This window comes from Chrysochloris asiatica, unplaced genomic scaffold, assembly GCF_000296735.1.
Source record: "Chrysochloris asiatica unplaced genomic scaffold, ChrAsi1.0 scaffold00086, whole genome shotgun sequence".
In the NCBI taxonomy this organism is placed as follows: domain Eukaryota; kingdom Metazoa; phylum Chordata; class Mammalia; order Afrosoricida; family Chrysochloridae; genus Chrysochloris; species Chrysochloris asiatica.
Genome location: NW_006408604.1, coordinates 215,067 through 229,856, shown reverse-complemented (window position 1 = coordinate 229,856; position 14,790 = coordinate 215,067). Strand labels below are relative to the sequence as shown.

Below are 14,790 nucleotides of genomic sequence, written 5' to 3'. Positions count from 1 at the left end.
TATATATATCATATTGTTGTTAAATGCTGTTGAGTCAGTTCTGACTCATAGCAAATCCTGTTTATAGCTTCCAAGGAGAGGCTGGTGTGTTTGAACCATGAACCTTGTGGTTCAAACTGACCTTTCAGTCCAGTGCATTATCACACAGCATGAATTCAATAATTAGGGAACATTTTTATAGTCATATTTTGAAACATATACCACAGCTTCATTTATGACCCAATGACTTAAAAAAATATCCACATCTTTGAGGTAAGCTAGATAATAGTAATATCAGAAGTGATTTTTCTCTTGATGCTAGTCATAAATATAAATAAAGCACCATGCTGAGATTGGAAGGAAAATGAGAAATTCTCAAAGACAGACTGGTATTTTTTTAATGCTTCTTTGATTAAACATATGTTTAATTAGATTCTTCCACATTGAGGTCTATGGTGTAATAAACCTGTAGATTTATGATTCTTGTAATTATACTCCATCTTATTACCTGAACATTCATACCACTTCTAAACACCACATGGTGATGTGGTGGTGGTAGTTACGTGCCATGGAGTCGGTTCTGACTTATAGTGACTATAGGGTTTCCAAGGCTGCAAATCTTATGGAGCAGAAAGCTTCATCTTTATCCTGTGGAAATGGCTGGTAGTTGTGAACTGCTGACCTTGAGGTTAACAGCCCAACTTGTAACCACTACACTACCAGAGCTCTTTAACTACCATATAGGAGGATGTTAACCCAATGTATTTTACATGCATGCCTTAAAATTTTAAATTACATCATCAATGATACTTTCCTTGAAAATATTTTCCATTGTCAATTTTTTAGCTTCAGAACATTATGTTCTTAATATATAGTGTATATCAGTCTGCCTATTCTGCTAACACACCTTACCAAATTTCCTATCATAGTTTAGTTGGACCAATAAACAACATTCTTATCAATGGAGAAAAGATTGAAGTTGTCAAGGACTTCATTCTTCTTGGATCAACTATCAATACTCGCGAAGTAGCAGTCAAGAGATCAGATGACGTATTGCACTGGGCAAATCTGCTGCACAGGAACTTTTTAAAGTATTGAAGAGCAGAGATGTCAGCTTGCTTGAGGACTAAGGTGCGCCTGACCCAGGCCATTGTGTTTTCAATAGCCTTATATAGATGCGAAAGCTGGACAGTGAATAAGGAAGATCGTAGAAGAATTGATGCCTTTGAGTTGTGGTGTTGGAGGAGAATACTGAAAGTGCCATAGACTGCCAAAAGAACCAATAGATCTGTTTTGGAAGAAGTGCAGCCAGAGTGCTCCTTGGAGGCCAGGATGGCTAAGCTTCGTCTCTCCTACTTTGGACATATTGTCCGGAAGAAACAATCGTTGGAGAAGGATGTCAGGCTGGGTAGGGTGGAGGGTCAGAGAAAAAGAGGAAGACCCCCAACGAGATGGATCGTCCAGGTGGCATCATTGATGGACTCAAGTGTGGCAGCGGTAGTGAGGTTGGCCCAGGATCGGACATTGTTTCGTTCTTCTGTGCATGGGATCGCTATGAGTTGGTTCCGACTCAATGGCACCTGACAACAACAACAAGTTTTCATTTCTTTAGGATGACTCTGCCAAAAGTCTGTTCAGGCATTGTCAAATGTCTTCTTCCTCCTCTCTTTTATTCTTTGTTACTCTGGACAAATCTTATGTTCTCCTGCTCCTCTTTTGATTGGGGTCTGAAATTCAAGCCATGATGACAAAAAGGATTTGAAGAACTTTTATGAGTTTAGCCCTACAGGATTTTGTTATTCTACTGCTTAAATAGTGAGATAAATTCGAGACAAGTGTGTGAAGATAATTAAAAAATGGTTGCAACAGGATATTGACGGTGAACTGCTAGAAGTTCAAGCCAGATTCTGAAGAGGATGTGTAATGAAAGATATCACTGCTGGAGTCAGATGGATCTTGGCTGAAAGTAGACAGTGCTAGAAAAATGTCTACCTGTGCATTATTGATTATGCAAATGCCTCCCACTGAGTGGATCTTAACAATTTATGGGCAATATTTTGAAAAGTGAGTGTTCCAGAACACTTAATTGTGCTTATAAGGAACCTGTACCTAGACCGAAAAGAATTATTAGAACAGAACAAAGGGATGGTTTAAAATCTGGAAAGGTATGCACCAGTGCTGTATCCTTTTACCATACTGATTAAGTATGTATGCTAAGCAAATAATCTGAGAGGCTGGAGTATACGAATAAGAAAGATTATGACATCAGGATACGAGGAAGACTTATTAACAACCTGCAACATGTAGATGATACAGACTGGCTTGCTATAAGTGAAGAGGACTTAAAATACTTACTGATGCAGATCAAAGACCACAACCTTTGATATGGGTTGCACCTCAATGGAAAGAAAACTAAAATCCTCACAACTGGACTAGTAAATACATCATGATAAATAGGGAAAAGATTGACGTTGGCAAATAATTCATTTTCTTGTATCCACAATCAACATTCATGCAAAAGGCAGTCAAGAAGTCAAAGGACATATTGCATTAAGCAAATTTTCACAAGACTTCTTTTAAGTGCTCAAGATCAAAAATACCACTTTGAGGACTAAGGGTGCACCTGACCCAAGCCATAGTATTTTCAATAGCTTCATATGCATGTGAAAGTTGGATAGTGAGTTAGGAAGACTGGAGAAGAATTGGCACATTTGAATTATAGCACTGGGTGAAGAATATCAAAAAGTACCAAGGACTTTCAGAAGAACTAGCAAATCTGTGTTGGAAGAAGTACAGTCGGAATGCTCCTTAGAATACTAGGATGGTGAGACATTGTCTCTCATACTTTGGACATGTTACCAGGAGGGCTAAGTCTCTGGAAAAGACATCATGCTTGGCAAAGTAGAGGGTCAGGAAAAATTGGAAAGACCCTCAGTGAGATGGACTGATACAGTGGCAGTAGCAATGAGCTCAAACTTAACAATTGCGAGGATGGCATAGGACGGGGCAGTGTTTCATTCTGTTAGACCTAGGGTTGCAAGGTCGGTGGTTCAAGCTTACCAGCTGCTCCTCAGAAACCCTATACAGGGTCGCTATGGGTTGGAACCGACTCAATGGCACTTAACAATAACAACTCACTGAATTTCCAAAGTATAATTTGCAAAGCATTATGTAAGTATAACATTGAGAAGGAGATAGCTATGGTTAAGATTTTATTTGGCTTGGAATTCATATTCAGTCCCCATATATTGAAAGTACTCAACTATATCAGATTATAAACTCTTGAAAATTAGCATATCATAAAATGTTTTTATTTGAAAACTAAATCATAGTAATGTTTGCTATATTATACCACCTATATCAGATATTAAAAAATAAATCCAGTTAAGACTAAGGTGTTTTGTAATTTAATCACCAGTTCATTGTATAACATGGTGGTGGTGGTAGTTGTGTGACATCGAGTTGGTTCCAACTCATAGTAACACTTTATAGCATTTCCAACAATGTAAATTTTTTACTGGAGTAGAAAGCCTCAGCTTTCTTCCATAGAGTGGCTGGTGGATTCAAACTGCTGACCTTGTGATTAGTAGCCTACTACATAATCCACTACTCCACCAGAGCATAAGCTACTCTTAATTGCTCAAGTTCCACATTTCAAATGTCTCTTTTAGGGTTTATTTTGGATATTTGTAAATAAGAAAGAAAAATTCATGGTTGAAGAAAAATGTTTCTGAAAATTAAAAGCACTGAGATAATACTTAGGATCAGTATATCAAATCAGACTTAACACACAGTGTCTAATTAGTCTCAAAACTTAAATTAATAATAATCAAATATACACGCAATACCAAAGCACAGACTGAATGTTTTTCTCCGTGAAGAGTCAGAAATGCTCAGTGCAGTTCCCTAAAAAGCCCTTTTTCTCCATAGATCTGATTCTGGTTTGGATTTAACATGCAGGGTTTTAAACAATGCATGCATAATTTTGCTTGTACAGAGGAAGGCAATTTGATTATAAAATCTTTCCAATTTATACCCCATTAATTACATCATTTATAGGACATTCTCCAGACAGTCATGCTCCCATAATTTCATTAATTTCAGGTTTATTTCAATAAACCACTCAGAGCAGGTATTCCCTGTTTACAATGCCAGACTGAGATTGGAAAATGGTCAAATTGTCCAATGAGGCTCATACAAGTTATAAATTTTACCCAGTAACAAATTTACCTAAAATTCAAAAGACACAGTTGATAACAAAATACAGACCAAGCATTTTTCCCTTGGTGTAGTTCAAGATCATTAACACAGTTCCCTAAATTCTTTTCATTTCCATATGAGGATGGATTCCATTTAAGACTGATTATATAAGGTTTTGAGCAGTGGATAATGGGCTATTATGGTTTTTACAATAAGAAATCTAGACAGACTAGATACATTCTACTAAAAGTATTTCACAAATAAAAACCAATAAAACCCATTCCTATGTTAGCAGCAGGTCCATTATTAACACTTCTTTTTTTCCAGAGTATCTCCTGTAAAGAGAAACAACAGGCTAAAAGCCTGATATTAACCTTTTCCTTCCCAAGCAAATGCTGTAAAACACATTATGATGAAAAGCTCTTATAAGCATTTAATTTTTTACATACATATCAAGAATAATAATTAAGAACAGCAAAAGAAACTTTATGACATTCATAACTGATATAAATTCTTTAGCATTTTAGCCAGTTAATCTGTGAGTTGTTTTATTTTTAAAAGAAATTATATGAGGAACATGATTATACATATATAAATAAAATAGAGGCCAAGTGTAGCTTGTAGGATAAGTACTGAACTGCCAACTCAAAGGTTGGCAGTACAAGCCTACCAGCGGCTTTCAGAAACCCTGTATAGGGTCCCTGTGAGTTGGAATTGACTTGATGGCACACAACAACATCAAATACAACAACAACAGCAACAACTAAGCTAGCAGGAGGAAATTAGCTTGTGTAAGTGTTGACTTGTTTGATTCTTATTCATTCATTAATAGGAGTGTTACCTTTCCTCTTTTCCTAACTGGGTATACTTGATGCGTAAATGCTGTCTCCCTACCTACAACACCAATGGGGTTTTAAAAGCCTGTTTTGTCATTTGGACTTAAAGTGTTTCTGTCACTGAGCCTGAACTCGTATTCAGAATGACAAGTCTGTTATGAAAATAATAGTTGGATTCTGACAATATTTGTCTCAATAATTGCTCTTTTTTTTTCTAAATTTTTCTATTACTTTTTCTGTTTTTATAGTGCTGTTAATCCTGACACTTGGAATAGCTCAGTTATGATGACCCTCACCAAAAGCAGATCTTTCTCGTCTTCCTACGCTGTTTCTACAGCCAATCACATGAAGGCTAAAAAACAAAATCGACCAGGTAAGCAACTCACTGGGAGAAGAGTTCATACTCAGTGAGAGGACATTCATGAAGTAAACCAAGCCTAATGTGGAAATAGATGCATAGTCTTTCAAGGTGGCTGTACCAGATTTTCTCTCTGGAATTTATTTGATAAATAAGAAATCTGGAATGACTATAAGCATAATCTTTTAATATAAAGCTAATAGTATGCTTACAAATTTTCAGTTTTATTCTTATAAACTGCTGAAATCATTTTTCAAGAAAGTATTTTGCATACTATGCATATTATAATTTGCTTTAAAATAAATCCTGACTTTATATGATCCACTTCCCAAAATATATACATGCTGAAAGGAAATGGTATTTAAATTTGAAGGAAATATGATTCAGTATCTTAGAAAGCTTTTTGAAAGTCTACAAGTCAACAACCAAAATACCTCAACAGCATCGTAGATAAGCTTTCCTTCTCTTGGATATTAGGTATTTACTAAAATTTTATTGTAGGCATTCCCATCTAGAATTTGGTGTCTGAACTGCATGGAATTTTCCAAATTGGGGATAACACACCACTTATACTTCTAAACAGAAGCATCTCTCTTGCTTAAGCTTTAATTTACTCAGCAAATATTTGTGAAATGTGTATTGTCTTGGACACTGAACAGGAATATAGCAGTGATTAAGACACATCTAGTTCTTTCTGAATTTATATTCCAGTTGGAAATACAGACAAATAGCTGGAAAAGCTAAAACCAGATAGAGACGAGGACTGTGAAGTTAAGACAGATGTAGACAGAAACCAGATGGTATAGGGTCTGGTGAGCAATGATAAAGAGTTTGGATAGCAATTCAGAGCAATAAAGACTTAGTAAGGAAACTGAAACTATTTGGGGGAAGATTACTCCATCCAGTCAGAGTTTTGGCTATTCAATACTGGACTGCAGTTTTTGAACTATTCTATCTATATCTGAATTTTCCCGTTCCAAGAATCCCAGTTGAGGGTCTGGGATGTTTACTGTGAACTCTCCTTAAAGTGTTCTATCCTCAAGGCTTTTGTTTTATCTGTGCTGCAGAAATTTTTGCTGTGATTTTAGTAGCCACCTGCTTACCTACTTATGAATTCACCAAATTTCAGGGGAAACTGCTTGCCTTACCTAAAATGTTGGACATTCAAATTCTTCTGCATCCCCAAACTCCCATTTTTGTATCATCAGCCCCATAATCCTGCTAAACGCTCTGCTGGCTTACCTTTCCCTTAATTTCATCTTTCTGCATCATTCTCAGCCTCTTGGTGGTGCCAACAACCAGTAAATAATGCTCTGAAGAGAACAGATAACTGATTGCAGGATTTTCTTCTGTAGGAACCTGGCTGCTTAAATGAGTTGTCCTATCTAAATAGCTTTAGAACAAACAGAACAAAAAGCTCATCTTTTCTACATGTTCTCAAAGCAGCATTGGTTTACTGTAAGCTACTTCATCATTGTCAGAAGCAGGATTTTCAAAATGGCAATGTTTGCAGGAGGGCTATAGAAACACTATTCACACTCCACTGATAGTTCAAGAGCCTGTGTTGAGATATACATTTTTTTATTTTAAGAGGGTCAGCTTAGGAATTGATGTCTCTTGCTGTTTCTTGCATCTAAAAAAGAAATTTTAGTTTTGTATTTTCCTTTTGGTTACCCACTTCATGTTGTTGTTAAGTGCCATCAAGTCTATGACTATTGAAAGGACATTCAAGTGGTCTTAGATCAGTAGGATTACTTGGCTTCCTGCAGACAAATGTGCATGTGTGAAGGTGTGAAGCAGGAACAGCCCTGTCTAGTTAGTGCATCAGCAGTTAAGAGCTAAGAGATTTCTCTGGCAAGAGTCTCCATTCTTACTCTAAGTACATTAAGATTGTTGTTGTTGTTACGTATTGATCCTGTATAGGGTTTCCCAGGAGTGGCTGATGACTGTGAACCATGCCAAATTTGTGGTTCATATGGACTTTGCGGTTCAGTGCTTTATCCCAAAGCACCATACCAATGCATTAAGATGTTGTTAACTGTCGTTGAGTCGGTTCCGACCCAAAGTGACCCTGTATAGGGTTTCTGAGGAGTGAGTGACTAGTGAGCTTGAATCACTGACCTTGCAATTCAAACCATCTTTGTAGTACAGCACATGTTGTTGATGTTGTTAAGTGTCATCTAGTTGGTTCTGACCCATAGCAATCCTATGTAGGGTTTCTGACTTTGCAGTCCAGCGCATTAACCCAAGCACCCAAGTATAGCACATAGCACCATCATAATTACTCTTGAAGAGATTCTGCAGGAGGCATAGCAGAACTGAGGATTTATAAAATTACTATATCCTTGTGCATGCTGAATTCGCTAAGATCAAACAAAAAAGAAATATCATGAGTTAGTCAACAGAAATAAAAAAGGTCCTTCCAGCTGTCTAAAATAATTCATGTACTTGAGTTCTAAAATATTAAATTTTCATTTAATTATTAAATATTTAAATAAATAAATACAGTCACAAAATTAATAGTAATGAGAAAAAGCATAACTGCAGAACAGCTAGTTTTTCAAAATGTAATCAAGAAACGGTGACAGACTAACTGGCATGATATATAACTGCAGAGAGGATTAGTAAACTGTCAGGAGAAGGATGTAAAGAAATTACCCAGCATGCAACAGAGATAAGAAATTGGAGAATACAAGACATTTTAAAAGATACGGAAGAATGAATTAGGAAGTCTAAGATGCATAAACAGAATTTTCACAGAAAATTGAGGAAATACTCTTATAATCTTTGAAGAGAAGCTGAATAAATGTTAAGAACACCATATGTAAAAACAAAGTAGTAAAGCTACATGACACCAAAGAAAGGAAGTTCTTAAAGTGATCCAGAAAAAAGATCAATTACCTTTTTAGGAAAGGCAGCCTATTAGCAGAATTCTCAGAAATCAAGGGAGTCCAAACACAGTAAACTATAGTCTTCAAAATTCTGAGAGAGTATAATGGTCATCCAAAATTGTGTACCTGGCATATTTAGCTCATAAGAATAGGAGTAAACTAAAGGCATTTTCATTGGGCTGTAGGATAAGCAAGGGACTGCTACCCACAAGGTCAGTGGTTCAAATCCAACAGCTGTTCCTCAGAAGTGCTATATAGTACTTAGAGGCACACAGTAACAGCAGCAAAGATATTTTCAGATGAACCCAAACTTTACCACCTCCTAAATGTTCACTAAAGGAATTTATGAGATCTCATAAAAGTCTGAGATCTAATAAAAATGCTGAAAAAATAAATTTGAAACCCATGAGTTAATCCAACCAAATATTTATTTATAAGTAATAATATTTTCAGATTTATGGGTAGTTTAAAAAAAACAAACTATTTTCATTTTTAAAGATAGAATTAAAGTCAGGGATTAATATATAACTCAAAGGATGTAATAAAAAATTAAGCATTTTTGCAACCAGGAGGCAGGCTTGCAGAATGTGCCCTTTGGTTGGTGAAATTATTAAATATTCCTGAGTGTTGTCCCCCACAAAAAACCAGAGGGAATAGAAGCAAATACTGTTGAATGATGATGCACAGAGGCAATTGTAATCATTGCAATGAAACAATGAGTTTAAATCCAATGTTCTCCCATGTAAACTATCACTCAATTCAGAATAAAAGCTTCAAATAAATTTAAAAAAATTTTTTTTTTTTAATGCTAAGCATTTTAAGTTCTTGTCTAAGAAAAGAAGGTTCAGATGAGGGACCTGAGGCACACACAGGTTAAGTACCTTACACACACCTTACTCAAAGTCACATAATTAGTACTGAATCTTTTCTTTTACCCTAAGCCTTTCATACTTGAAAACAACTGAGTAGGATAGATTAAGATATTCTAAAGTTAGGACTGATTTTTTTTATCATATTCTTGACTAGGTGGAAGATAATGGAAGAATTTGGTTCTCCCTCTATTGCTTCAGTTAGATAATAAAAATTAGTGAATTATAATCATGATAGAGTTTCATATGTTGACTAAATTTTTTGAAGATTTTAAAATTTTATAAGAAATTTAATTGTGCTTAGGGTCAAACCCCACTGTTACTGGGTCAATTCTGACTGAGTGGCCCTATGTTGTTGTTGTTTAGTGCCTTCAGATTGGTTCTGATTCATAGAAACCCTACATGGGGTTTCCAAGGAGCAGGTGGTGAGTTTGAACCACCTAACTTGAGGTTCAAACTAACCTTGCAGTTCAATGGTTTAGCCCACAGAGTAAATCTATTATATAGTGTTTCCAAGGCTGTGGTCTTTATAGAACAATACTGCTGCAGTTTTCTCCCACAGAGAAACTGGTGGATTTGAACCTCTAACTTACGGGTTAGCAATCAAGCATCTAGCCACTGTTCTGCCATAGCTCCTTACAATAAAGGCAGAGTGTATAAATTAGAGGCACAGGAATGTCAAGACCCTATTCTTGCTAAAAGTACATTAAGACATTGCCTTCTTAATTACTCTTGAGGGGATTTTGAAGGTGGCATAGCAAAACTGAATATTTATAAAGTTACTGTATCCTTGTGCATGTTGAATTCACTAAAGAAATCCTTGAAAGTTTGTCAATAAGAGGGAAATGTCTGTCAATAAAATCAGATAACTGAAATTAGATTACAGTTTCCCTTGAGCAATGGGTACTCATATTTTGAATCGTTGTTCCTCTTCATTGATGGCATATTTGGGTTAATTCAGCTACGTAGGTACGCCATACCAAAACCTCACTGCCACAGAGTTGATTCTTACTCATAGTGGCCCTGTAGGACAGAGAAGAATTGCACCATAGGATTTTTAAGATGGTAAATCTTTATGGAAGCAAATGGCCACATCTGTCTCCTGAGGGCTAGCTGGTTGGTTGGAACCTTTTGGTTAGCAGTCAGATGCTTTAGCCACTATACCACCAGCATGTAAAGGACTATTATGCACCCTAGTTTTCGATTGTTGTTGTTGTTAAGTGCCATGGAGTCAGCTCTGACTCATAGCAACCCTGTATAGGGTTCCAAAGAGCTGGTGAACTTCAACTGCCGACCTTGTGGTTCAAACTGACATTGCAGTCCAGTGTATTAACCCACAGTGCCAGTAAACTATGTAAAGAGGCATTGGGAAAGGCCCTTTTATATGACAGTGAATATAACCAAATAGAGTCCTTGTGTGGTGTTGTAGTACTTGACTGCTAACCACAAGGTCAGCAATTGAAACCCATCAGCTGAGATAAAGGAGCCCATGAGTCAGAAATGACTCAACTACACTTAACAACAACATAAGCAAATACAATCAAAGAAAGTATAAAAAGAATCTGACAAAGAACATACAATCAATAAGAAAACAGTGGTAGAGGAAAGTATACATCAAATAAATAATATGTCCTCTGGCTAAATTAGCACTAATTTTAAGTAGTGGGAATACAAGTAATACCAGACTTACCACTGGCTTCCATTTCTGTCATAAATTGGTTCTGACGTAAGTCAAATGACTTTTTAAAAAATATGTTTTTAATATTATTGCCTCTTACACATAGTCCAGGTGTGGCTCTGTGGGTTAATGCGCCAGACTGCAAAGCCGTTTGAACTGCAAGGTTGGCGGTTCAAGCTCACCAGCAGCTCTTCGGAAACCCTATACAGGTCGCTACGGGTCGGGATTGACTCGAAGGCACTTAACAACAACAACAAATGTAAATATTATCTTTACTTGTCTTTGGAGGTTGGAAACTTTACATATAAACTTCTGGATATGTTTTAATATATAAATAAAAACTACACAAATCATAAAAATGTACTCTGACTATGAAGACTTTAATGATGTTGGCATTTTGTCAGCTGCAGTAATATCTCCACTTGGTGAAGGTTTTGAATCACCTGGATTATCAAGTGGGAGTGGCATTCCTAGTCAGAAAACTAGTGAGTCTCTGTATGAATCCTTTCCTTTTTCCTTCATATATTTTGCAGTAACATGTCATTGTTTCCTGAAACCTTGGCAAAGTCATCAGCATTTGGTTCCATATTTTCAGGCCACTACAGCCCCTGGTTTATTTAGCAAATTAATGTATATGGCAGTGTTTTAAACAATAAATCATAGAATTGAACATCTCCAAGTGAACATCTGAGAATGATAACATACATAAATTACATGTTGCAACATTATGTTGTTAAGTGCCATCGAGTCAGTTCTGACCCATAGCGACCCTATATAGGGTTTCTGAGGAGTGATTGGTGAGCTTGAACCACTGATCTTGCAGTTCAAACAACTTTGCAGTCTGGCAAATTAACCCACAGCGCTACACCTGGACTATGTGTCATGTCGCAAAGTGCCTTCAAGTCGGTTCCGACCCATAGCGACCCTGTATAGGGTTTCCAAGGAGTAGCTGGTGAACTTGAACCACCGACCTTGCAGTTCAAACAGCTTTGCAGTCTGGCACATTAACCCACAGGAGTATAGGTACTACTCATTGTTGTTACTGTTGCTGTTAAGTGCTTTTGAGTCTGATCCGACTCATATAGACCCTGTATGGGGTTTCTGAGGAACAATTAGTAGGTTTGACCTGCCTACCTTGTAGTTAGGAGCTCTGGTAGTGTAGTGGTTATGAATCAGGCTGTGAACCTCAGGGTCAGCAGTTCGAAACTACCAGCTGTTCTGCTGGAGAAAGATGAGGCATTCTGCTCCCGTAAAGATTTAAAGCCTCAGAAACCATGTACAGGGTCTCGCTATGAGTCGGAACTGACTCCATGGCACATAACAACAACAACCTTGTAGTTAACAATCCAATGCTTATCCTACATCACCACACCAGGACTCTGTAGTACATGTATTACTAGTGATAAAATGTACAAAAAATAAAGATGGTTATAAGTGTGATTCGTCATAACTTGAGTATATCATAAGTCAAAGCCTACCTGTACTATCAAAATTATTGTTGTTAAGTGCCATCGAGTCGATTCTGACCCATAGTGACCCTGTATAGGGTTTCCAAGGAGTAGCTGGTGAGCTTCAACCACCAACCTTGCAGATCAAACAGTTTTGAAGTCTGGGACATTCACCCACAGCTCCACTCTTACATAAAATAAAGGGCTGAAATCACAAGAGTGCTGTGATTGATGCATAAAATCAGGCGATAGAAATATAATTTGTATTTTCAATCTCTTTTTTAAATCTTCTAATTCTTAGGTGTTCTGGTGTGGCAGTGTAGGGTAAGCACTGGACTTCTAACCACAAGATAAGTGGTTCAAAACCACCAGCTGTTCCATGGAAACTTTATACAGGGTTGCTGCAAGTCAGAACTAACTTGACAGCACTTAACAACAATGACAATTCATAGTTAATTCATTTTTCCACCGGATTCTTATATGTGATCTCTACATCTAACAGACTGAGGTTTTTGTTTTTGTTTTTTAAAGAAAACTTGACCTAAGAAAAAGTTTAATTATGATAATTGTGATGTGTCTGTGTGTTCTCTTTACTTTTGTGTTTTGGAAAAAATATTAATGCTAGTCCTTTTCCTATGAGTATGGAAAAGATGCATTTATTTTTCAGGCATGCTGGTTCCTTTCTTGTTCAATTATAATTAAACTGTGAAAGTAATACAGTTTAAAACAGATGGATTCACTTAAATAATTTTCCTTCAGTATTGTATATCTTCTCCCTTTGATTCCCCAAATCCTTGTGTCCTGACACACATATTCTCGTGCTCTTAGGAAGAAGGAATTAAAGGCTGAATTACTCACAGGAGTTGGTATTTTAAACATCTTTGCATTACATTAATTTTTTTCTATTAATATTTTAATTTTTAAGATTTCACATTAAAGCAGTTTGAATCATGTAAAGATTTCTGTCTCATGGCTATGCCTTTTTCCTGGCATCCCTTAAAATTACTCAAGTATAGAATAAAAATATATTTCAGAGAATGCATGCTTACCTGAATTCCTTCACTCATGTGTGCATGTGTGTAACATGTGTGAGTGTGATTTATCAAATTGGAAGAGGCTTTAAAAGATCATAAAATTCATCTTTCTACCTTTTGTTGTTATGTGCTGTGGAGTCGGTTCCAACTCATAGCGACCCTACACAGGGTTTTCGGGGACTTTAATTTTTAGACAGTGATTAATTTTGCACCCATTCTTAAAGAGGCCTTTCCTCCCATTCATTGGACTTGCCTGCCCTTGTGTGTAAAATCAGTCCTTTGTAGTCAAACTGTGATGTTTTCCCCTGGCTCTTCTTGATCTCAGGGAGGGCGGGGATTGTCTCCATACCCACCCACCCCCAGTCTCTGTTTTCAATCACACATGAACAATAAACATTCACTCAGAAGAAGTTCTTTACTGCAATGTGAAAGTACACTTTAAAGAGAGAAGTGGTACTTTCTCAGTGATTGGAGAAGACCTACTATGGGGTTTCAGGTCCTGATTTCCTTCTCCCTGTCTCTAGGCTGTTCATCTCAAATGTTACTATTCTTGTTGAACTAAAGATACCTTCCACTTTTTTTGATCCCAGTCTACTAAGAGGCAACTTAGGGCAAAGGGGTAGATACCAGGCCAGGATAGGAGAGGCCTAGGGCCCAGGGGTCCTAGCCTGACAATATTTTTCCAGAAAGAAAGAGTGTTTGGTTATTATCTGTATTTATATCTCTGTGGCACTGTGGGTTAATGCGCCAGACGGCAAAGCCGTTTGAACTGCAAGGTCGGCGGTTCAAGCTCATCAGCTGCTCCTTGGAAACCCTTTACAGGGCCGCTAGGGGTTGGAACCGACTCAACAGCACTTAACAATAATTTATTTGACAACCAATACATAATAAATATGTATCTATTTAAAGGTGTTCTAGTCTGTTTTATCTTGGTCCTAGTTCTGTCTAGTGTGTTGCTGTGGATAAGCACAGAACTGCTAACCACAAATTTGTCAGTTTAAACACCCCAGCCATTCCTTGGAAACCTTATACAGGGTCACCATGCATCAAAACTGATTTTATAGCACTTAACAAGTCTGTTTTTAAGTTTTATTTAACTATGATAAGGCATATAGTGAGAAATCCTGGTTTGACTTTGGGAAAAAAATGAATTCATATGTTTATATCTCAAGTTTTTTGCCAAGAATCATATTTGCTAAGTGTTCAAAATCTGTACACTCACAAATAAAAATTGATCCTCTCTTGCAAGATTCATTTTAAAATTTGTCCTAGGCAGTAAATTTGGACTCTTCAAGTCCACTTGCTTGTTTATATTAATCCATGAGTTCCAAGAACTCTAATGGCTGAGTAAATTTTTTAATTTGTATTTAAGAATGAATTGCATTTCTTTGAGGATATCAGCTGGCAGAGTAAAAAATTAGCAATTAACAAAAAAACTACAAAAAAAAGCCCACTGTTCTCCTAACTTGCCTTCCGTAAATTCATTGTAAATAACAA

General features: G+C 36.8%; 1 protein-coding gene across 1 annotated transcript in view; it reads left to right on the top strand.

Moving 5' to 3' along the window:
* The window catches only part of PDE3A (phosphodiesterase 3A, cGMP-inhibited), a 436,853-nt gene that overhangs the window by 336,694 nt on the left and 85,369 nt on the right, over positions 1–14,790 (top strand). The window contains exon 5 of the mRNA XM_006866012.1: positions 5,264–5,388. Within this exon, the coding sequence (XP_006866074.1) occupies positions 5,264–5,388 (125 nt within the window). The remainder of the gene's footprint in view (positions 1–5,263; positions 5,389–14,790) is intronic.